The sequence below is a fragment of the Ursus americanus genome, chromosome 23 (genome assembly GCF_024610735.1).
Source record: "Ursus americanus isolate L20-20 chromosome 23, mUrsAme1.1.p, whole genome shotgun sequence".
Lineage (NCBI taxonomy): Eukaryota > Metazoa > Chordata > Mammalia > Carnivora > Ursidae > Ursus > Ursus americanus.
In genome coordinates this window covers 6,548,426-6,571,314 of record NC_142149.1, presented here as the reverse complement: position 1 = coordinate 6,571,314, position 22,889 = coordinate 6,548,426, and the positions used below count along the sequence as shown (strand labels likewise).

The window sequence follows — 22,889 nt, the reverse complement described above, 5'->3', positions numbered from 1 at the left end:
AGTTACACCTCAGTAAAACTTGAGAGAGAAAGGGTGGGAGGGAAAAGTTTGAGGGGAGTTTAATGATCCTGCCCCCCAACCCCTTCATAAATTCTTTGCCTCAGGCAGAAACCCCAGGATTCACTGAGACCCCCAATCGTAGGAGAAGGCTCAGCCCTCACAAGTGTACACAAACAGAGGTCTAGGGGCTGAAGACAGGCCCCCCCAAGATGGGCCACTTGGACACGAAGATTATTCTGAGCTAAAGGCCCTCCCTCGAGACCCTCTGGGCTCCAGAGAAACTTTTACCCCTCCCTTAACTACATAGAGGAATCTCGATTGCAGGATCTTTGCAGAACCCAGGGCTCAATCTTATCTGAGTAACCCAACTACATGGAGAGCAAACATTTGACTACCAAACTTACTGATTCTCATCTTCCCGTGAATTACTTTCCTTCCCTTTGAGTTCCAAACCCCTACCCCCTTCTTTTAATTCAGGATGACATGTGTACCCTATTATGCCTGACTGCCATGTCTGTGTTTGTTTCCCAAACATATGCTATTAAATTGATTTTCTCCTGTTAATCCGTCTCATGTCAATTTGATTCTTAGTCCAGCTAGAAGGACCTTGAAGGGGACAGGAACTCTTGCTCCTCTTCACTCCCTGGAGCTGGACCACCTTACCCACTGCTGGCAAAACCCTTGGCGGCTCCACCTCCTATCCCCCCATTCCAGCAAGGGCTTCTGAGAGTGGCAGGTGTCAGGAAGAAGACCCCATGGGCTTTGTCTTAGGAAGGCTGGTCTGGTGGAGGCACGTGGAGAGGAGGCCCTGGGCCCATGGACCAGGTGTCGGGACAGATTGACTTTAGGCGTGTAGATGACAAGAAATTGCATTTTGAGCACATTTGAGTTGCTAACATGGTAAACAGCTCTACCAAGGCGCCAGTACCCAATGAAAGTACAGAACTGGGCTGGAGGATGGGGGTGGCAGGAAGTAAGTGCTCACAGACGGGGGGTGGTGCTACAGAGTGGGGCAGGGAGCCCCCTGAGACAAGGTCATCAGGGACAGACCCAGGGGATGCTTCGGTGAGGCGCCAGTGCAAGGAGAGGGCACGTCTCGTCACTAAGACCATACACTCCCAAAATGACCCTGCTTTTCTCCTAATTTTGAAGTTAGGAAGTAACAAAAGAAAAAAAATTAAGGGAAGTAGATGAGAGAAAGTAAATAAACATTAATTTAAAGAAAGCAAAGGCAGGTTGCCTCTGAGCTCAGTTCCAGTCCCTGGAGGGCTGTGGGCATCAGCTGAGCACCAGGGAGACAACCCAGGCAGCAGGACATGTGGCCGCTCCCGGTTCTGCTCCTTCTCATCGTCCAAGGTGAGTGGGGTGGGGGCTTCAGGACGGAGCACCTGCAGGGCTGGGGTGGGACACACACAGGGTCTGTCCCCGGGGAAATGGCAGAGCCTTTCACTCAATCCAGACACTTATTCATTAAAAAACATTTTTTTTAACTTTTGTTACTTGACAACTACTAAATTAGGTGTTGGGGAAAGAAAATGAAAATAAATAACACAAATAGTGCTTGTTTTCTAGTGCACTACTTGTCGATCCTGGCAGACAGATGGATAGACAGTTGAAGGGTGGATGCATGGGTGGATGCATGGGTAGAGGCTAGACAGGCGCATAATACACAGATATATACACACGTATGTACATGCACGAATCCCAGAGGAACTTGGAAGGAGCTCAGAAGCTCAGGCTCCAGCTGAGACCCACTCCGTCAAGGTGGGGTTCAGACATCTGGATCATTTACAAACCTGCACGATGGGTCTCGACGTGTAGCTAGAGCCGGGACCCTCTCTTCTGAAGAGCTCAGGGGAGAGGGAGGAAGACAGACAGCAGAACCTGGGTGTGACACGTTCTCTGGAAAGTTGCTCAACCCCACAGCTTGGGCTGCCCGAGTCTCTGCTCTGGACGAGCCAAAGACCAGACCATCCTCCAGTGTCATAAGAACAACAATGGAGACAGGGAGAAAGTGCTCTGGTGGCACCAGGAGCGACCCAGTTGGCTGCAGAATGGTAGACACCATAGAAGAGACACTGTTTGAGCCGAGGCTTGAGGAATGAATAGAAAGGCTTGATTCCTTCAAGCAGAGAAAAGAGAACATTCCAGACAGAGGGAACAGTTTGTGTAAAGGTATGGAGATGCAGAAGAGCAAGGTGTGTAGTGAAATAACAAGCAATCACCTGTGTGAGTGTGTGTGTGTGTGTGTGTGTGTGAGTGTGTGTGTGTGTGTGTGTGTGTGTGTGTGTGTGTGTGAGTGTGAGTGTGTGGGCTTAGTCCAACGCCATGTGTCCACTTGGAAGGTGAAGTGAGGGTTTTTAGGTGTGTGGGGGTTAGAGTGCCGGGGGTGAGTGGGGAGGGGACCCCGCTATCTCACCAGCTCTGGGATACAGAAATACACCCGGGGCTGCCGTGTGGGCTCTGTGCTGCCGGGGACAGGAGTGGGCAGAGGGCAGGAGGGGTCATGGTCAGTGGGTGGTGAGTGAGCAGAGGCCCCCGTATTGGGCAGTTAGGAGCCCCAGAGGGACATCCAAGAGAGGGCACAGCTAAAGCCATCCTGCAGGGGATGAAGGGACAGGCCAGATGTGGCGATTCGACAGAGGCCAGAGGCTCCTGGCTGGTCTTCAGGGCAGTGGCAGACACCCCAGCAGTGACCAGCCCAGCCCCGGGCTCAAGGAGGATGACATGAATGTTGGGTTTCTGTTTTCTAGGCCACTTCTCCATCTGCCAGGAGGGGCTGGTGAGAGGCACGGAGGGGGGGACACTGACAGCGTACTGTGAGTATACCCCAGGATGGGAATCCTACAAGAAGTGGTGGTGCCGCGGGAAGAACTGGATTTCCTGCAGAATCCTTGTAAAAACCGCTGGGACAGACGAACTGGTGAAGAAGGACCGAGCGTCCATCCAGGACGATAGCAACCAACGCACATTCACCATGATCTTGGAGGAACTCCGTCAAGATGACACAGACACCTACTGGTGTGGAATTGAGAGAACTGGCGTTGACCCGGTGTACAAATTATCTGTGATTGTCGACCCAGGTAGGCACGACTCCCTCCTGCGCTCCGGGGCCCTGGTACCACCCACAAAGGGGTCAGGACTGTTCCTCTGTCTTCCCAAAGGATGGAGAGGAGTCTCTTAACATGCCTGAGACGACACGTGTGTGTGTTTGTGTGTGTGTGTGTGTGTGTGTGTGTCTGTGCATGTGTGTGCGTGTGCAAGTGAGTATGGGGGGCACCAAGGTCTGGGAAAGACTAGAAGAAAGAGTGAGCCTCCACATCTCTGCATGTCTCCATCTGCTGTCCCCAGGGGGAGCAGAGAAGCAGAGACTCCACGAGGACAGGCTTGTCCAGGGAAGGCAGCTCCTCTATTCCCGGTCACGTCCATCGTCAGTGCACCCCAGACTAAGTGGGGCCTTGTCAGTCATGTAGGGAAGAGTGGGTGCTAGAAAGCTGTGACACTGATGGTCTCAGCTACAGGACAAGAGACTGTCTCCCTGCCCCTCCTTCTTCCCCTCCCACACTCACACATACACTCATAAGCACAAAGGAGCAGGGGAGGGACTCTGAACCCATTTCTGGGAGAAGGAAAGGCAGACTCCACCAGAGCGCAGGGACCCCCTCTCTCGCTGCCTCTGAGCCTTGGAGGAGACTCTGGGCTGCACTGCAGCTGCTCCAGAGACACGAGGGCCTCCCTGGAGACAGGCCTGGAAAAGGAGTCAGGTGTGGCCCCCGCCCCACAGTCTCCCTCAGGACCCCTCAGTCTTCTCTCCAACGTACAGACACACAGACACAGAGACACACAGACACTAGAGAAGTAACATCTCTACTACTCACTACCCCGTTTAATAAGCAGGGAAAGGCTCTTCACACTCAGCATATGCAAATCTGCTGTGCGAATGTGTGCAGTGGACAGGTATGCTGGTGTAGAATGTTCCAGAGATCAACTGAGAAAGACAACAAGGGTGGGTGGATGTGTGCAAGAGTGCAGGAGGAACTGGGGCCAGAGATCTGGAGTGTGGACCCTCCAACCAGACAAGGCTTCGCTGGCAGGCCTGGTGCAGTAAGGAAGGCCCCGGGGAGGCAGGAAGGCCCCAAAGGGACAGCAGGGGCTGCGGGCTCTGGGCGACTTCAGGACACGGGGGACCCTGGCCCAGCCAGCCCATGGGTCATAGCGCATCAGGGCAGGTGGCACGCAGCCTGCTTCGGGCAAGGCTGAGACTCAGAGAAGAGCTGGCCTGGTGATGGAAAGTTCCAGGGGTGGGAAGGTGGCTCTGACGTGCTTAGCTGTGCCACACAGGACACTGAGATTGAGCTGAACGTAGTTGCTCCCGAGCCCCCACCCCACGTGCCTCCCAGACGGGGAACTGGTGTTTCTCTGCAAATGGTAATTGCATGTTTGGGATGAGAAACCAGAAAGATGCAAGGGCGGACCAATGAGCCTGAGCGACTGTGCTGAGACAGAAGCTTCTTCAGCCTGGGGGTGGGGAGTGGAGAAGGCCATGGGAGCCACTGCGTCACTCTCACAGCCCTGCTGTGCTCTGTGTGTTTAGCACCAGTTCTAGCAGGCTCTCCCAAGCCTGTGCCAGGACCCACACCAGCCAGCTGGGATTCCTCGTTTCCACTTACCCGGGGCATCACCAGCAACCAACCCGTGACTCTGATCAACCCCATCAGCAGGTGAGCAAAGCCGGACCCCAACAGAAATTTCCCGCTCCTGCCCTGTGACCACTCCCCTCAGGACACTCAGTCAGGGACCCCCCTTGGCCCCTCTGAGGTCTCTTGTGCAGGAGAGCATCAGCAAGGTCTGCACTGGGCCCCCTCCTTTATACCTCTGAGCACTTCAAGAGCTCCCTACTCCCCACTCCCTAACAAAGGGCTTCAGCTGGGCTACAGGACAGAAGGCTCTGGTCTCCTGCTCACCTGCCTCCCGACCCACAAGAAGCCAAAAGCGGGGTCAGTGGTTCCAGCCTCGAGTTTGCCAGAAGGGAAGTGCTCTGTATTCATTTTCCTGTGGCTTCTGACGCGAATCACTACCAACCTGGTGGCTTAAGACAGAAACAGTTTTATGATCTTATGGTTCTGGAGGTCAGAAGTCTGAAATGAGTCTCCCTGGGCGAAAGTCAAGGTGCCGACAGGGCTGGTTCCTTCTGGAGGCTCTAAGGGAGAAGCCCTTCCTTGTCTTTTCCAGATTCTAGAGACCCTGCACCCACTGGCTTGTGGCCCCTTCCATCCTCACAGCCAGCAGCGGTGGCCGAGTCCTCCTCACACCACATTACTGGGACACTGGCTCTCCCTGTCCTTTCACTTGTAAACACACTGGTGATGACGTAAAGTCCACCCAGATAACCCAGGCTAATCTCCCCATCTCAAGGTCAGCTGGTTGGCAATCTTAACTCCATCTGCATCATGAACTCCCCCTTGCCATGTACCCTAACACATTCACAGGCCTGGGGGTTAGGACATCTCTGAGGGGGAGTGTTACTCTGCCCACAGAAGGTCACATGCCATTACGTGGTCCATGGATCCAGCCCTGCCCTCCCTGAGTGCTAAGGAAATGCTGGGAAGGAGTGGGAAGGTGGGAATCCTGCTTTCTCACATTCCCAACATGGAGGAGAGGCTGGGACATCAACCTGAAGCCCCCCCCTTCAAGAATCATACAAAGACAACCAATTAGCTCTTTTATCAAAGGGCAAACACACTGCCCCAGGTTGCCCCATCAGAGGCCAGGGTGAAGGTGCATTCCCTCCCTGGGTCCCGCCCCCCAGAAACACCCTCCACCAGCTCCCTTCCAGCTCCAGGCCAACTTCCTTCCCTTCTCCAGGAACCTATTCCTTGGAGCCGGGCCCCACTAGACAGTTTGTTCGGTCATGCCTCTGAATGAGGCAGGGCACTTGGTCTATGACAAGCTTCTGTCTTGCTGGTGACTGTTTGGAGACGGGTTGTGTTGCTGAGTGGGGAGTAGAGGATGCAGGACTTTTAGGAGACCAGGAGCATGGGAGGAAGCTTGCAGGGCAAGAGACAGAACAGCAGCCGCGCAGGCAGTGGATCTTGTGGAAAGAGCACAGTAGTTTAAGGATATTTTGAGGAAGGGCCAAGCAGCATGCCCTCCCTTTCCTTCCAGAAAGCCACCTGTGATATCCACATGACCCATCATGCTCAACGCAGGTGGAAGCACAGGGCAAGGCTGGCCTGCAGGGTCCTGGCCCTGCTTGTGCAGGAGGGCATGACGCCGACGGTGAGGGGTCCAGACACGTGGATACTGAGACGGACCACCAGGGGGACACGTGTAAGCAAGGGCCATCGTCCACCTGGACCCCGTGTCCACTATACAGGGTGTATGAGAGGGTCCACCGCATATGTGCTACCACGTGGGGGTCAGAGCTGAAAGAGACCCTCCCAGGAGAACCCTGAAGGTAAACAGCCAGGTGGACAGGGGTGGGGCAATCATCCTCTGCTTCAAAGAGGTAATAATAGATCAGAGATGGAAATTTGGGCAGAACTGACACAAGGAAGGACACAAGTAGAATGAGAAAAAGAGACAAAGGCAAACCCTTGAGCTTGGCTGGCCTGCAGGTGAGGTAGAGAGGAATTGTGGGAGAGCGGCCAAAAAGCAGGATGAAATCAGGGGGCAGAGGGGCTGGAGCCCAGGCTAAGCTGCAGCGAGACCCCTAAAGGTTTAGCCCTGAGCAGCACGGCTGTGCCCTCAGAGGGGCTTCCCTGGCAGGGAGCAAGGCTTGCCTCTCCTGCAGCTCTGGGCTCAGGAGTGAGGTCAGGGAGGAAGGGGCTGGGGCTGCCCCTGAAGAGGGAGCTCATCCTGCCACCCTGTTCCCTGCACAGGGCCCTGCTAGCAGCCTTCACTTCGTGCTCTTGACCTTTGTGCAGGTGTCCCTGCTGTGGTCCTGTGTGCACTGTGGTGTGGCTGAGCTGTAGTCAGGGGGACCCAGGGGGAGGATAGAGTCAGCCTGAGCAGGAGAGGCCCAGCTCCCCCGCCATCAACACCCCTGCACCCTCTGACCTCTGAGCAGGAATGGGCAGGGGTTACAGCTCCAAGAGAGATCTGGTCGCTGTTAGGTAGGGATTCCCCTCGTCCTGACCTCAGGAATGAACCCTGGCTCCTTCTCTGCTCTGCACAGGTCAGGAGCCCTGGCCTCCACGGTAGCAGCAGAGAAAGGAAAGGATTTGTCCTCTTTCCACCCTCAGTCCTCAGGGGCACCTGTAATCTCACCTGTGTGGATCCTCCTGGTGCCTCTTTTCCTTGTGACCCTGGAGTGGCTCTGCCGAGGATAACGGACTATCACAGCATTCAGGACTCTGGCCAAGGATGGGTTTTAAAATTCCGGACCTACCAGTAACTACAGAGCCAGAATTAAACTAGAAGACTTCCGAGTGTTGCACATGGTCAGAGACCCTGATGGGCCAGATGTTCCAGCTCCCGCTGCGTCCCTGTCTCCTGGAGGAAGAATCGCCTGAACGTAAGACTGAAGACAGGTTGGACCACCCCGACCCGCATCCCATCTGTTTGCTCCGCACGTTTCCTAGTAAATCTATGGCTTTCCTGGGCTCTTTTGAGATTATTTCACTGGGACACTCTTTCATTGTTTTATATGTGAGAGTAAGATCCGTCCATCCTAGAGGGTCAGAAGTGACTCTAAACCCAGCGCTGGAATTAGAGTGTGTCTGGCACCTGCCTGAAGTTACTCTTTTTCCCTGTGTAAGTCATGAGTGTTTGGTGGGGAGGGGCTTTGAAACAATGTCAATATCCACGTGACCCTGTGGCTACATCAGTGGTCTCCAAGGACAGGGGATTCACCAGTGGTCACAAGAAGAGTTCATTTCTGTCCCTCCACTTGTCCCTTAGCTCGCCTGGTTCTTCAGGTGCAGGGCTCCAGGGACAGTCTGGACTTCTCCATCCAGATGGGACAAATGAGGGGCTCAGATCTGTCCCCTTCATGCCTGTGATGCTGTCTGTCCCCCGGCCAGCTCAGACCCACCCTCACCCACTCCTGGGTTTGACCTGACCTTTGGCCTGCCAACTCTCCCACCCTCCCCCACCCCCAGCAGAGCAAGGGCAAGCCAGAATGCTGGGCCCTTCATGTTCAACTTCCTCCCCCTCACACACCAAAATCTAACAACACAAGCCTTTTTCATTTTTAATTTTCAAAGGTATACATATTTTTCCTCAGTAAAGGTTTTCTTCTTTGGGGTTTGTTTGTTTGTTTTCTCTTCCACTTACATTCTTCCTGGGCTCTGCTCTTTTCGTTTCCATATTTTTGGAACCATTTTTGGGGAACCGTATCTGTTTTCCGAGCTCCTTTTTAGCAAGGTCGTCGTCTGTAGTGTCTCGGAGACTGAGCAGACCTGTGTGACCTGCTCTGTGTCCTGGAGCATTTCCTCTCTGAAGCAAATTCACCAGCCACCTTTCGCTGGCGCTCTGTCCCTCTCCTGAGCGCCTTAGAAAAGACGCTGGTTTCTTTTTTGGCTCAAGCTGTCCTTTGAATGTGGTCGGGGCACCGCCAAAGCGGGTGTGTTGAGGTGGCGGGCGTTCTGCCTCAGCGGGTAGCTCCTGGGGGGGAACACCTCCGCCCCATGCTGACACCTACAGCCCACACGGTTCTGGGTCGCACATCAGGAAAGGGCGAGACCTCAAGGCCCAGCAGCCAGCGTGTTACCGCATGGGCGCTCTCGGCCCGCTGAGCCCACCACAGGGCTGAGTCACAGGGGGCCTTTGGCCGCAGCCCCCACAGCCCACAGTGCCCACGGCAGAAGCCCACGCTTCTCTTTTCCGTCTTGCCTGACCCTAGAACGATAGAGGCCCAACGGTCCAGTTATCCATGCTTAGATGTTCCTTGTGGCCTGTCACAGATCCGCGGTCAGGAATGCCGACGGGCTGACTCGGGGATGGCCTGTCTCTGCTCCATCATGTCTGGGGCCGCAGTTGGGAAGACATAATGGTGGTGGGGTGACTCACATGGCCGGGTGCGGCTGTGGTCTGGAAGCTTCTTTGCCCACATGTGGAACATGAGCCAGGGTGACCCAACATGGAGCTCAGTCCTGACTGTTGACCCGAGACCCTACAGGTAGCCTCTCCATGTGGCCGCTGGGTTCTGAGCGGGAGACCCCCAGAGCCAGCGTTTCTAGAGCCTGAGGACGGAGCTGCGGGGTTCCTCCTGGCCTGGCCTCGGAAGTCACACAGGGTCACTGTCACCAGGCTCTATCCGGGTCTTCCGACAGGGATGAGCATTGGTTCTTGGAGGGTGAAAGAACGCTACTCTTTTCGTATACAAAACATAGATGATCGATTGGTAGATGGATCAATTAATTGACAGATCAATAGAACATGGACATATACAGTGTATCTTTGGTATTAAGATTTCATAGCACGGGGGGGTGCACTTCTAGGAAAAGAAAATGTCTAAAGAGACTCCTTAGGAGGATAATTATGGAAAAAAGTTTGGGGAGCTCTGCTCTGGGCTACTGTCTGCAGCCACAGCCCACCCAGACTCAAAGGGTGGGGACAGAGCCCCAACTCTGAGTAAAAGGAGTGTCAAGAAATTTGCAGTCCCATGTTAGAACTGCCACATGGAAGAATATTTTTTTTAAGATTTACATATTTATTTGTTTGAGAGAGAGAGAGAGCCCTCACTTGCACAGCCGAGGGGCAGAGCCCGAGGGAGAGCAGAAGCAGAAGCCCCACTGAGTGGGGAGCCCCATGCGGGGCTTGATCCCAGGACCCTGAGATCACAACCTGACCCAAAACCAAGAGTCAGATGCCCAACCGACAGAGCCACCCAGGTGCCCCTGGAAAAATATTAATCTAGCACTTTTCATCACATTAAAGAACATGGAGCCCGGAAGGGCTGAGGCCCCCAGGCCCAGTCGTAAGGCCCAGGAATAGACTTGGATCTGCCCCAGAGCCAGCCTGGGGCTGGCCCAAATGGCATCCCTGCAAGTCCATATGTGTCCTTGAAAGGTCAGTTCCCAAGCCTGCTGGGCACCAGATGGCCCCAGGTTGCAAATACTAGGCAGACACGACGATGTTCTGCAATTTCTCTGTCTGACTCACAGATCACAGACTGCGTCCATGAATTGCATGAACTTATGAATATTGTTTTGTTTGGGTCACAATATTTTGTTTTACAATATTTTTTTAAATGGAGTTTGTTGCCTACATTTAAACATGAACAATTTCACTTCCGGTTTCTCTTTTAAAAGCAGAAATGCCAGAAAACAGAAGGTCTTGCATGGAGAGTGTTTAAGACCTTCCGGCAGCTCCCTAGGGCTTCCAGAACACCATTAAAGCACACAGATTAGAAAGGAAGAAATAAAATTGTCCCTTTGTGCAGATGACATAATTGTGTAGAAAATCCCAAGGATTCCACCAAAAAAAAACCCAAAACAAAACAAAACAAAAACCAACTGCTAGAACTAAAAAATGAGTTTAACAAGTCACAGGATAAAAGATCAACGCACACACACACACACACACACACACACACACCTACACACACACAGTCCTATTTCTATTCTAGCAACGAGCATGTAGAAACTGAATTGAAACACACAGCACACGTCACTAGTCACAGCCGCTCGACAAGACGAAGAAACACCCGGCTAGAAATCTAGCAGAACAAGTGCCCCGTCTAGATACTAAGATTTACAAAAGTCTGGGGACTGAAGCCAAGGAATATTTAAATAAATTGTGAGAGGCACCACGTTTACGGACCGGAAGAATCAACATAGGAAAGATGTCCATTTTCCCAATATCGATCTGTAAGTTTAGGACAATTCCTATCAAGATCCCAGCAGGATTGTTTTGGTAGATCAAGACAAGCTGACTCTAAAATTTATATGGAAAGGTAAAGAAGCTAGAATACTTCAAAATAAGTGTGAGAAAGAATAAACTACATCATGAGCTCCTCTCCTGCCCTGCATTGTGTTTCCTACACGCTTCCGGAAGGGAGCCATGGACAAGCATTGGAAACCAACCGAGTCCTTTCCAGGGGCATGCATCAGCACTCACCCTACGTGGGCGGTGACCCGCCTCCCGCGTGGATGCCCTTCTCACCCCTCTTGGGTGAGCTAAGCCTCGGTGGGGAGGGCTTCCTCACCCTGCTCGGACCCTGACACGCATGCTCAGAGGCCTCTCCCTGGGACACCCTCGGCGATTTGTCTGGACACCAACCCCCTATATTGCCAACTTACTTTGAACAACGCATTTGAACTTTCTGTTGACTCCGTGCCCTAAAAGATGAAGACTTTCGCATCTCACCCTTTGTCCACCCTCCTCCTCCCTCTGCTGATTATGTCAGCATAGGGTTCTTTGCACCCATGACATTTATACTCTCTTCTGTACCATTTCCCAGCATTGCTTAGGGGTTTTTCTCTTTTTAAATATATTCATTGTTGACCACAGCTTCTCTTTTTTCACTGTTTAACTTATCCCTTCATTGGCAAAATTCATCATAATGTAGATTCTCTATTTTTAAAGGGCTCACGGGTGCTGTATTTCATAAGGCCTTGCGTGCACCAGAATGTTTGTTGTCAGAATATTCCCGGAATGCTCTGTCATTTGCTCAGAGCATGCAAATTTTCCTTCACTGTCTTCTGGGATGCGGTGTGGTTGTCACGTCTGAGGCCAGCCTGTTTGTGTCTCACACAATGAGCTCCTTCTGATATGACCTTCCGATTGGATCCTCGTTTCTGATACCAGCCCATACGATCCTCTCCTTATCCCCCGGGTTCTGTAACTTCCTAATATTATGGTGTGGATCACTGGTATAGTCCTTTCCCGGGTCACCATGTGGGCTCTCAATTACAGTGTGAAAGATCTCCTTATTTCCGATTAGTTTCTGATTCAATTCAGTTATGCTTACTTTTGGCTTCTCTATTCTCCTCCAAGAAAACAGCCACCATACAGTTGTGGCATCACCTCTCTGACTCCTGTCCCCATGTCTGCCTCTCCACACTTTTTATATTGGGTTCATACAATGTCACTTCATGCAGTTTCCCCAAGACACCACTTCTGTGAGCTTTCATGCACGTTTATCGTTGGGTTTTGTGGTTCCTTCCCTTCTTTGCTCCTTCCCGGCAACATCCTATCTTTCTCTTCTGCTCCTTCTCTTTCCCAAGGTCTGCTTTTCATCGCCCTATTTCGCACTGCACTGTATATCTCTAGGTTTGTTCTGTTCTCTGTCATGTCCTTGAGACTGAGTAGAGCTATTTATATGAGAGGTTTTTTCTGTTTCTTTGGGCATTTCCTCTCATGGTGAATGCACTTTATTTGCTTTGTGCTATTCTTTCTTTTCTTTTCCCCTATAAGCTCTTGAAGGTGCTACTCCCTTTTTGAATGTGCCAAAGACGAGTGTGGGGAGGGAGGTGGCCGGGAGGGTCTGCAAGCTGGAGCAGGTGGTGGCCTGGAACATCCCCCTGCCCCGAGAGCAGATGTCCTGTTGGTTCTTGGCCCACCCAGCATCACCTACCTGGTGGCTCTCTGCTTGGTGCCCATCGCTACTCCTTCCTCCCTCCTTCACCCCCGTCCCCTACAGCACTCTCCTCTGCCTGGGGCCCAGGTCACGTGCAGGCAACACGCCAAGTCTGCCCATCAGAGTGTAGAGACAAAAAATTGACAACACCCAATGTTGGGGGTGGGGGCTGATTGTTTATCTACACAGTCAGACAAGGGTAGAAATGTTTACAACCTTTTTGGTGAGATCCATCAAAATTGGAAACATGCACTGACCAGTAACACACCTATTTTAATAGGAATGTACACTGCAGATCTCTCCGTAATTGGGCAGCAAGCCACGTGTGCAGAGATTCGGTACACAGTTGCATGTAGTTGCAAGACCCAAAACTACCAAAATGTTTATCACGAGTGAAAAAATTAAACAAATCATGATACGTAGATATTATGGAATATAGTGAAGCCGTTAAAAACAAAAATCTATAGACTAATATGGAATGATTTTCAAAATACATTCAGTGAAAATAGGCAAACTGCAGAACAATATGTGATGTCTTTCTTTGAAGGAGGGAAAAATAAATACACATATGTATGCTTTAGATGCATAGCATTTCTCCACATCACTCACACACACACACACACACACACACACACACACACACACACACACACTGGTTACAGATCTTACCTTGGGTAAGGGACTAGGGTAGAAGACAGACCACACCATTTCACTTTACATTCTGTGTACTTTTAAATTTTTCTTTTCTAAAAATCCTACATGAATATAAAAGTTGGTGAATCTGCTCAGAATTTCACTAGCTCCCTCTTGCCAAGGAGATGGCATGCAGTACACGAGGGAAGAGTGCTTCCCTGCGACACTGGTCAGGTTAGCTTGGACCCACGGTCAGCTCTGGGCTCCTAATCCCACCCCAGGACGTGTCTGCATCCCATGCCTGAGCTCCTCCGTGGTGCGTGTAGAAGCCAGAGCTGGTTACTGAGCTAAGAATACGCCCATCACCACCCGCTGAATGAGGAGACACAAGCCACCCACATGGGTCGGCAGCGAGCTCCCTCAACAGCCAAGCTCCCACTTCGGGGACCTGAAACACCCCGGGTCGTTTTAATGGAAGGCACAGTTTCAATACACCCACACAAAGAAGGAGCGTCACAGAATTTATTGCATACAGATCCAGGGGAGAGGCACCCCGTGAGCCTGGGAAGGGCAGCCCTCCACCCCAGACCAGGAGCGAGCAGGAGACTGAGAGCAGGGTGGCAGGTCCTGTTACTTTTAGGGTGGTCAAGACAGAGAGGACTGGTTTTTCATGGGCTCAACTCCAAGTGGTTATTTTGTAATGTGCTCCAGGAAATGCAAAGCAGGAAATAATGGAGGACTTCAAAGTTTGGGGTCCTTCTCTAAGTTCTGGATTGCGGGTGTGGGCAGGGTTGCCATAGTATAAAACATCTGGGCAGCAACTCATCAAAACAACAGCTGCTTGTTCTCAAAAGTTGTTTTACTCGCCCCACATGGCCATGGAGAATGTGTGCTTTCTCTGATTGATGGACAGCTCGTTCTTCCTCAAGCGTGATCCGGTGGTTAGAACGACGATGGCGCAGCTATTCAAATCAGCATCCGGACACCACGACTTCACGTAGGGCTCCCACCCTGGGCCATAGTGACACTGCGCGGTCACTTGCGGGTGGAAGGAGAAGGAAGGAAATGATGAAGAAAAGAAAAAGTTAGTGAATTAGAGAAGAAATATAAAATAGAGAATATCAAAAAACCCAACAATTGGTTTTTAAGCAAAACAGAACCCTAGCAAGATATTTGTGATGAAAGGAGAGGTCTAAATAATCAATACCAGGATGAAAAAAGGCACATCACACAATATCCTGAGCATATTAAAAAGAAGGAAAAGTAATAAGGGGATAGGATAATAAAAGGATATCTAAACAAGTTTATGCCAATGAATTTGAAACATTAGGTGGAATGAACAAATTTAAAGCAAAAATAACGTGATGTGCTCAGAGAGGCACAAAAAGAAATAGAAAACCTGAATCAACATACAACTATTTAAAAGAATCAAATTGATTATTTAAAAACCTCTCCAAGGAGCTCCTGGCTGACTCAGTGGGCAGAGAGCATGACTCTTGATCTCAAGGTAAGGAGTTCAAGCCCCTTCTTGGGTGTAGAGCTTACTTTGAAGGAAGGAAGGAAGGAAGGAAGGAAGGAAGGAAGGAAGGAAGGAAGGAAGGAAGGAATGAGATAAAACCTCTCCAAAAGAAACCTCCAGACCCATAGAGCTTCCATGGAGATATCCACTAATCATTCGAGGAAGAAAGAATGTCTTCTTACACAAAAAAAATTCCAGGACATAGGAAAAGAGGATACAATCCCAAATCCGTTTAATGAGACTAGCATACTCTTGCTGCCAAAACCTGACAAGGACACTGCAAAAAAATATTGTAGGAAAAATCACCCATAAATATAAATGCCAAAGTCTGCAGCAAAAAATCAGCAAGTTGAGTCCTGGGATATAAAGGCAAGATAATACATCATCACCACGTTGGATTTATCCCAAGAATGCAAAATTGTTTGAACATGAGAAAATCAGTAAGCATAACATGCCACATTAACAGAGTCAAGGAGAAAAATCATGTGATCATCTCACAGATGCAGACAAAAGTCTTTGATAGAATTAAACAGCCCTTTGACTGGGGAGGCCTCTTCGGACCTCAGGAATCAACCACAGCACCCCCACTGCGCTGGACCTCTTCCCTCTGGGACTGGGTATGGAACAGGGGGTGGAAATAGCCGCTGTGAAGTCCCAGCTCTAAACTCCAGAACGAGTAGGGACACGTGGACACCAGAGGTCCAGGAAAGCAGTGGCAGGAATTGGGTTCTCTGGATTCCACAGAAGAAGGTCCCTTTAGTCCATGGACTGCATCACCTTGGTCCCTATGGACAATAGACTCAGGCACTGCACTCTGTACAGAGAAACGCATTCCCAGAAAGGCTGGATCCCGTCCTGGAGGAGGTGTCGGGAGCCATGAGAAAAACTAAGAAAAGCCCTGTCCCTCCCAACCCAAGGGGTCAGTTGGGGTTCTGGGAGCACCCAGGACTCAGCCCCCCTGTGTGACAGTTCACTCTGAGTGACACTTAAATCACTGGAGAGGAACCTCAGGGACCATCACAGAGCAGGTCCTGAAGAGACACTCCACACACACACATACTCTTACCTGGGTCAATGGTCACTTTAACTTCGACCCCAAGGTCAGTTCCACTTCTCTCAATCCCACACCAGTAACTGTCTGCATCGTCCCACCTGAGCTTCTCCATGGTCACAGTGAACGTGCGCAATTTCTGATCGTCCTTGATGGACACTCGGTCACCCTTCACTTCCTGCTCTGATCCATTGGTTCGAACGAGGATATAGCATTTTGACGACTCAACTTCTCGACACCACCACTTACTGTGGGTCTCCCACCCGGGTTCATAGCGACACTGCACGGTCAGTGAGCCCCGCGCTGGGCCACTCACTGCATCGGACACTGCTACGAGGACAGATGAGCCTGAAAACACAAACCCATGTGCCTGTCAAACCCCACCCCACCCCCGAGGGCAGAGCCACAGCCTCCTACATCACAAATAGCCCCAATAAACCCAAGAGCCTGATGAGTTGAGTAACAGTCAAAGAAGGAATACACCTTCCACAAGACAGACTTTTGTCCTTCGAAACTCCACTGGGTCAAAGCCACCACAGAAATCACCGAAGAGCACAGCTGTACATCTCCGAGAAACAAAAACGTCCACACTGAGCAATGACAGCTTCTGATAATCCACCCCTCCCCGTCCCCATGGCCAACGTCATCTGGAGAGCAAATGACCCAAGGGAAGGCATGGCCCCGGTCCACTTCAGCCCATTGTCCTCATGCAAGCTGGGGGCTCTGTGGTTTCAGATCTTTTCATTTTTCTAGAGTAGCCAGGAATCCGGATTTTGTTTGGAACCTCTCAACTTGAAAACACTGGTTCATTAGAAAACTGTTGTTTTCCCCCTAAGTTATTAACTTCTCAGTAGAGGGTGACCACAGAAACCCTGCCTGCCCGCTGACCCTGACTGTCAATACTCAGCTCCAGCTCTATAGTCCGAAGGAAAGCTCTTTTCTGGAATTTTCTCTGTGCTGTCTGCTGAGGTTTGATATTAGTGATGCTCCTTTCACACAAATAATCTGGCAGATTTCCATCTTTTCCACGTGCTGAGATCAGCACATAAATTAAGCAAAGAGATTTCTCTGTCTTTAGAATCCTAAGAAATTATCTACAAAACTGTCTGGAAAATTCATTATTGGGACAAATTCTTTGGTTTCTGGAAATTGTTTTCCCCTGAATATTGACTATTCAAGCTCTTTGTTGGTTCTTGAATCTGTTCTATTTTTATTTTGTTTTCCCAGAAAGTCCTATTTCATGGAGTGTGTATTTGCATGAAGTCCTGCAATTAGAAAGTATCCTTTATAACTAAAATGTTCGTATCTGTTTCAGTTACACGTTCTGACCACATGCGTGTGATTTGCATGGATTACACCTGCTGCAGGACATCCTCCTCCTGTTTCTACTCTCCTCCTGCACGTTTTTTACTCATTAAACCACTTTTGAAATTAGTTTGTAAGTGTTTCTGTTTTTATCTCCAAAGTTACTAATTTCTCATATGTATAGATTTATTCCTCTTCTTCCCTCCAGATTACCACTTGCGCTCTTACCGATTTGCTAAGTTAAAGACAGGGATAATTTTCTCCTTCTCAAAATGAATCAAAGCGTGTGAAAGGCAAAGAATTTACCTTCCTTGACTTTACAAATTGAGATATATAAGGCACACATCATGAATTTCAAGTGTATACTTCAGTGGTTTTTAGCCTATTCACAAAGCTGTGCCACCATCACCTCTAATTCCAGAACATTTGGTCACTGCAGAAAGAAACGCTGTACCCCTTGTCATTCCCCACTTCCCTCTCCCCTGAAGCCTTGGCAACCACTAATCTACATTCGGACCAAACATTTCTCTATTCTGGACACTGCATATAAACTGAATCCTACAGTCTTAGCCTTTCTGTTGGCTTCGGTCAGTTAGTATAACGTGTTAAGGCTCATGTGTGTAGGTGGGATGTGTGGACCCTTCAGCCCATGGTAGGGACGGGCACGTTTAGCTCTTCCGCTCATCAGCTGATGAATTATGGGTTGTTTCGACATTTTGGCCCAGTGAATGATGTTGCTATGAGCAGTTATGTACTAGTGTCTGTATTGATTCATGGTGAGGGAAGCTGACACTGTGTTCACAGCAGAAGTTCCGGGATGGGCTTTCTCAAGAGCCCATAAGACGCTGCTGTGATTTCTGAAAATTCTCTGAGAAACTCCCACCAATTATCTTCAGCCTTCACCAGCAGAGTAAGTGTTCCCAAGAGCGAAGCAGGGAGCCACCGTGAATCTCTCTTCCTCCCATGCACACGTCAGCTGTCCCCAGAGCGTAAGGCCGCTCTCCCCCCTTCTAAATCTCTGGCAGGTGCTTCCATGGACAAAGTCCAACCCATACAAGGAAGGTGACTGGAGGAATGGTGATTCCCAGGTTTTGCTCGGTGATGCAGAAGAGGACTTAGAAGGGGTGGTAGTGACGTCAATGTCAATAGATGAGCCTGCACCGTTCTCCCCTTGACCAATTCTGCCCCTATATTGTCGAGGACTGAATGTTTGTGTTTCCCCACAATTCCTGTGTTGAAGTCCTAAGCTCTAATGGGACGGTATGTGAACATGGGGCCTTTGGGTGGGCATTAGGGCTAGAGGAGATCGTGATGGAGAGCTCAGGATGGGATCGGTGCTCTCATAAGAAAAGACACCAGAGAGCTTCTCTCTCTTTCCTTCTCTCTGTCTCTATCTCTGTCTCTGTCTCTCACTCCCTCTGTCTGTCGTTCCCCATGCAAAAGGTGGAGGTCACCATGAGAAGGGGACTGCCTGAAAACCAGAAAGAGCACTTTCATCACGAACTGAATCACCCTGCACTTGGAGCTTGGACACCTCCGCCTTCAGAACTGTGAGAAAAGAAATTTCTATAGTTCAAGCTTCTCAGTCTGTGGTATTTTGTGCTTATGACTCCTATGCATATGTAATCCTTTATCCACATGAACTTCCAAATTAAGAAAATAGTGGCTCGCAGGGCGCCTGAGTGGCTCAGTCAGTTCTGTGTCCAACTCTTGATTTCAACTCAGGTCATGTTCTCGGGGTCCTGAGATCTAGCCCCACTTCTGGTTTCGTACTCAGCATGGAATCTGTTTGAGATCTCTCCCTCTGCCCCTCCTTCTCACTCACCCTCTCTCGCTCTTTCGCTCTTTCTCTGTCTCTAAAATTTTGAAAAATTTTTTACAAAAACTAAAGAAAAGAATATAGTAACATGAACGTTTTCCCAATAAATGCTCTGCATGCCAATCTCTCATCCAGACTGTTTTACCTCTGCCCCTATGATGAAGTGAGTGGATGAGTAAATGCGGTCTTTTTGTTTCCCATGATGACCTCCTTCCCAGAGGAGACACTGTCTGCTTCTTGCCCGAGCCCTGTGGTTCCGGAGGATGAGAAGCGACAGAGCTGGGGCTGCCAAATTGTCCTGTCTTACTACTGTCTTCTCTGAGCCTCAAGCACCAGCTGCCTCCAAAGATTTGCCATCCAGCCCAGAAACAGACACCTTCTAATCTCTGGTCTTCCCTCCCCGGTGACACCACTCAGTAAGTCTCGGTCGTTGTGCTGACGACAGTGGACAACCGTCTGGTGTTTGTCTCATACAGAGCAGGGACTCAGGCAGGCTGATGTATGGGGTTGAGCAGCTCTTCAGAGAGCCTGTCACCCCTGGTTCTGCTGCCTGTCTTCCTCCTTCTACCCTGAGCTCTTCGGAAGAGAGGATCCCGGCTCTAGCTACACGTCGAGACCCGTTGTGCAGGCTTTTAAATGATCCAGATGTCTGAACCCCACCTTGACGGAGTGGGTCTCAGCTGGAGCCTGAGCTTCTGGGCTCCTTCCAAGTTCCTCTGGAATTCGTGCATTTATGCATGTGTGTGTATATGTGTGCGTATGCTTCCCTCATCCATCCATCCATCCATCCATCCATCCATCCATCCATCCATCCATCATCTGTCTATCCATCTATCTGCCAGGGATAACAAACAGTGCCTTAGAAAACAGACACTGTGCTCTTTATTTTTATTTTTTTTTTCCTCCAACACCTTATTTAGTACCTGTCAAGTAGTAAAAACTTTAAAGATTTTTTTTTAAATAAGTCAGTCTCTGGATGAGTAAAAGGCCCTGCAATTTCCCCTGGGACAGACCCTGTCTGAGTGCCGCGCCGGCCCTGCAGGTGCTCCGTCCTGAAGCCCCCGCCCCACTCACCTTGGACAATGGGAAGGAACAGAACCAAGAGCAGCCACATGTCCTGCCTGCCTGGGTTGTCTCCCTGGTGCTCGGCTGATGCCCTCTGCCCTCCAGGGCCTGGAACTGAGCTCAGAGGCAAAATGCCTTCTATTTCTCTAAATCGTTCTTTTATAGTTTCTCTCATCTACTTCCCTTAATATTTTTCTTCAGTTACTTCCTAATTTATTTAATTAGGAGAAAGGCAGTGCCATCCTTTGGGAGCCTATGGCTGACACGATTTGTCTCAATGATTTGGGGAAGCAAAGTGTCCCACTGGCTAGTGTGTCACTTTACCAGGATATGTGAGGAGCTGTGAAGCCAGCAGCCAGCAAACCAGGGCACACAGTGCAGCAGGGCTCAGACACCCGACCCTCAGAGTGTGGGTCCAAGGAAGTGATGGAGACACATTGGATTTGCACGTGGGGAAGAATGCAGGGCTCAGGGCTCACACCCAGCCTTGCTGGGCACACAGTCCCATCCTAAGTCTCCTTCTGGGCCACCCACCTGGGTGCATCGCAGACCGCCCCTCCTGCCCTGGGCCCTGGTGCAGCCCTGATCCTGGCCCTCAGGCCCCTCCCTCTTAGACTTCCCCCTGTATTCCTGAGTCCCTCTAAGACAGAAGTGCCATGGGGAGATTTTCAGGAAGGAGAAGTGGCCTTTTCCCATCAGCTTCATTTTGCCCTAGACACTTCCTCCGCCACCTCTCGACGTATTTCCCCTGACTGTGGACTAGGGCCACTTCCCAGCCCAAACTGCTTATGCTAACGCCCTCTTAAGGAACTTTCTCACAGGGCTTCCCTCTTTCTTCACATGTCCTCTCCTCCCTCTGTCCTCTGTCCGCTTTCCCTCTCCTCTCTGAGTCAGTTCTTTTGTCTCCTTTTTTCTTTTATGTTTTCCACATTTTTGAGTTTGGTTCTACCTTTTGGAAGGATTTTGTTTTGTTTTGTGTTTTCACTTTCTCTTCCAATCTTTGGATGAAATGTTTAGTTTAGGAATTACATTTTTTAAAGATTTTATTAATTTATTTAAGAGAGAAAGAGAGAGATGGAGAACACAGAGGGAAAGTAAGAGGGAGAAACAGACTCCCAGCTGAGCAGAGAGCCCGATGTGGGACTCGATCCCAAGACCCTGGGATCACGACCTGAGCCGAAGACAGACGCATAACTGACTGAGTCACGCAGGTGTCCTAGGAATTATAGTTTCATTTCAAAAGCTCCTTTTTTGTTCTCTGCTTGCTGTAATTTTCAAAACTCTCCTCACTGTGTGGCCATGTGCTGATTTAGTCTGGTCTGTTTTAGTCCTTCTCTTTTATATCCCAAACATGCCTCAAGGACTGATCATTGTTGGTTCTCGGACTGTAATGGAGAATGAGCCAGGACGTAGCTGATGGGGCTCTGACTATGTGGGGGCAGCAAGCATGTGAAACAGGTGTCCGAGTGTCCCAGATTCTTTGAGCTTCCGTCCCTTCCTGCTTTCACAGGAGCGAGCGGAGGGGTTTTCTAAATTCCAGAATGAAGAGGACCAAAGGTGGCCTCCAGCATCCTCTCTAGCTGCCTTGGTTTCCCCACATATTTTATGAAGTTAAAGAACCTCCTGGGGGATGGGAGTGTTTGATTCTTGATCCAGGTGCTGGTTCGTGGGCGTGGTTTTATTTGTACAAACGTATTGAGCTGTGCACTTCTGATGCTCTGTGTGTATTTTATACTCCAATAAAAAGGTTTTAAATGTTACCATGAAATCTCTCCAAACCGCCACGCCTGTGCTTACTTAATAATTTAAATAGCAGCCTTAGTGTTCCATTATGTGGCTGTAGCGTAATTAACTACTCCTGTTTTCTTGGCCATTGACCCTCTTTCCAGCTTTTTGCTCTTGCACATCTGTGCTGCAGGCTTCCAGTTTGGGTGAGATGACGTCATCACGCTGCACAGACCTCTCCCCCGACTGCAGCTAAGAACCCAGACACATTATGTGGAGCAGCTACCCGAGCATCCTGCAAAATGAACCCTAGCAGGAGACTGGGGAAGGAAAGCAGACCAAGTACAGGAGCAGTGCAGCTGGGAGTTTTCTGCTTATGTTTCCTCCTCTGTCCTCCTGCCTGAGCATGAACCCTGCGGCTCACAGCCTGAAAGCGCACGCTCAGCGGGGACCCAAAGAGCTCAGGCTGAGCAGAGAAAACAAGCCCTAGGGTAGAGGGGGTCAGATTCCAGGAGTTTTCTTGGTGTTTGTGTTTTCTTTCCCTCCCACCAGATCCCCAGCAAGCCTCAAGACAGAAGCTGCAATTCCACCTGCAGCCGCTGGGGTCCGAAAGCCAGAACTCAGAAGGAAGAGCATCCCTGCTGCCCAGAAGAGCTAGGGTCCCAGAACCTGGGGGGGAACTACCACTGCTTCTTCTCTCTCTTTGTCCTCTCTCTGCTTAGCCCTGGAAGCAAACCCAGTCACAGGAAGTACGCAGCAGATTGGGACACAAAAGCCTCAGCTTACCAAGCTTCCCAGCCAAAGGACCAGGAAGGCAGGAGGTGGAGGCTCTGAAAGCTGGGAGTGGTGTTGGGGGGTGGAGAAGAGGAAGCCCCTGAAGAGACGGACCCGAGACCTCCCAGGATCCCGCCCCTGCTGTGCACACCAGATCAGTCCCTGGAGAGAGCACCCACTTTGAGAGCTTGGGGAAGATCGTCCCAGACGCAGACTGGCCACTGGAGGGCGCACGTGGGGCACATCCGAGGAGCACCTGCGAGGCTCCAGAAAGCTGAGGCAGCGCACGTGGGAACCACAGTCCACAGAAGCCACATCAGCACTTGAGGTCCTAACCTCACCAGCTGGACTGCCTGCCATTAGAGAAACGGAAGTCATAGCTAAAGACCATTCGGGGGGGGGGGGTGATAGCATTGCTTTGTATGTGCGATGGTGGTTCCCTGAAATGATGTGTGCCTTGAACACAGAACTA

At 50.3% G+C, this 22,889-nt stretch overlaps 2 protein-coding genes across 3 annotated transcripts; one reads left to right on the top strand and one right to left on the bottom strand.

Moving 5' to 3' along the window:
- The first annotated feature begins 1,021 nt into the window (after positions 1 to 1,021).
- LOC123803223 (CMRF35-like molecule 7) lies at positions 1,022 to 7,618 on the top strand. Of its 2 annotated transcripts, none has more exons than XM_045814535.2 (4): positions 1,022 to 1,356; positions 2,754 to 3,083; positions 4,595 to 4,721; positions 7,178 to 7,618. In XM_045814535.2, the coding sequence occupies exons 1-4, from the start codon at positions 1,317 to 1,319 to the stop codon at positions 7,329 to 7,331; spliced, it is 651 nt and encodes a 216-aa protein (XP_045670491.1). In that variant the 5' UTR covers positions 1,022 to 1,316; the 3' UTR covers positions 7,332 to 7,618. The 2 variants fall into 2 exon arrangements, with proteins under 2 accessions (XP_045670491.1, XP_087710266.1); XM_087854140.1 differs by having other exon boundaries at positions 7,245 to 7,326.
- A 6,049-nt stretch (positions 7,619 to 13,667) lies between these two features.
- Positions 13,668 to 20,033, bottom strand: LOC123803209 (CMRF35-like molecule 5). Its single transcript, XM_045814503.2, has 3 exons — positions 19,928 to 20,033; positions 15,745 to 16,077; positions 13,668 to 14,197 (listed from the first exon to the last, which is right to left on the bottom strand). Exons 1-3 carry the CDS (start codon positions 19,965 to 19,967, stop codon positions 14,019 to 14,021), a joined length of 552 nt encoding a protein of 183 aa, XP_045670459.2. The 5' UTR covers positions 19,968 to 20,033; the 3' UTR covers positions 13,668 to 14,018.
- Positions 20,034 to 22,889: the final 2,856 nt, after the last annotated feature.

What these genes read in the sequence shown, in the direction of transcription:
- LOC123803209 (XM_045814503.2), bottom strand. Translation starts at nt 19,967, where the DNA reads ATGTGGCTGCTCTTGGTTCTGTTCCTTCCCATTGTCCAAG. An exon ending in GTTCCTTCCCATTGTCCAAG is followed by an intron (nt 16,078 to 19,927) that starts GTGAGTGGGGCG and finishes TTGTGTTTTCAG; the next exon opens with GCTCATCTGTCCTCGTAGCA. An exon ending in TAAAGTGACCATTGACCCAG is followed by an intron (nt 14,198 to 15,744) that starts GTAAGAGTATGT and finishes TCCACCCGCAAG; the next exon opens with TGACCGCGCAGTGTCACTAT.
- LOC123803223 (XM_045814535.2), top strand. Translation starts at nt 1,317, where the DNA reads ATGTGGCCGCTCCCGGTTCTGCTCCTTCTCATCGTCCAAG. An exon ending in ATCTGTGATTGTCGACCCAG is followed by an intron (nt 3,084 to 4,594) that starts GTAGGCACGACT and finishes CTGTGTGTTTAG; the next exon opens with CACCAGTTCTAGCAGGCTCT. An exon ending in CTGATCAACCCCATCAGCAG is followed by an intron (nt 4,722 to 7,177) that starts GTGAGCAAAGCC and finishes TGCTCTGCACAG; the next exon opens with GTCAGGAGCCCTGGCCTCCA.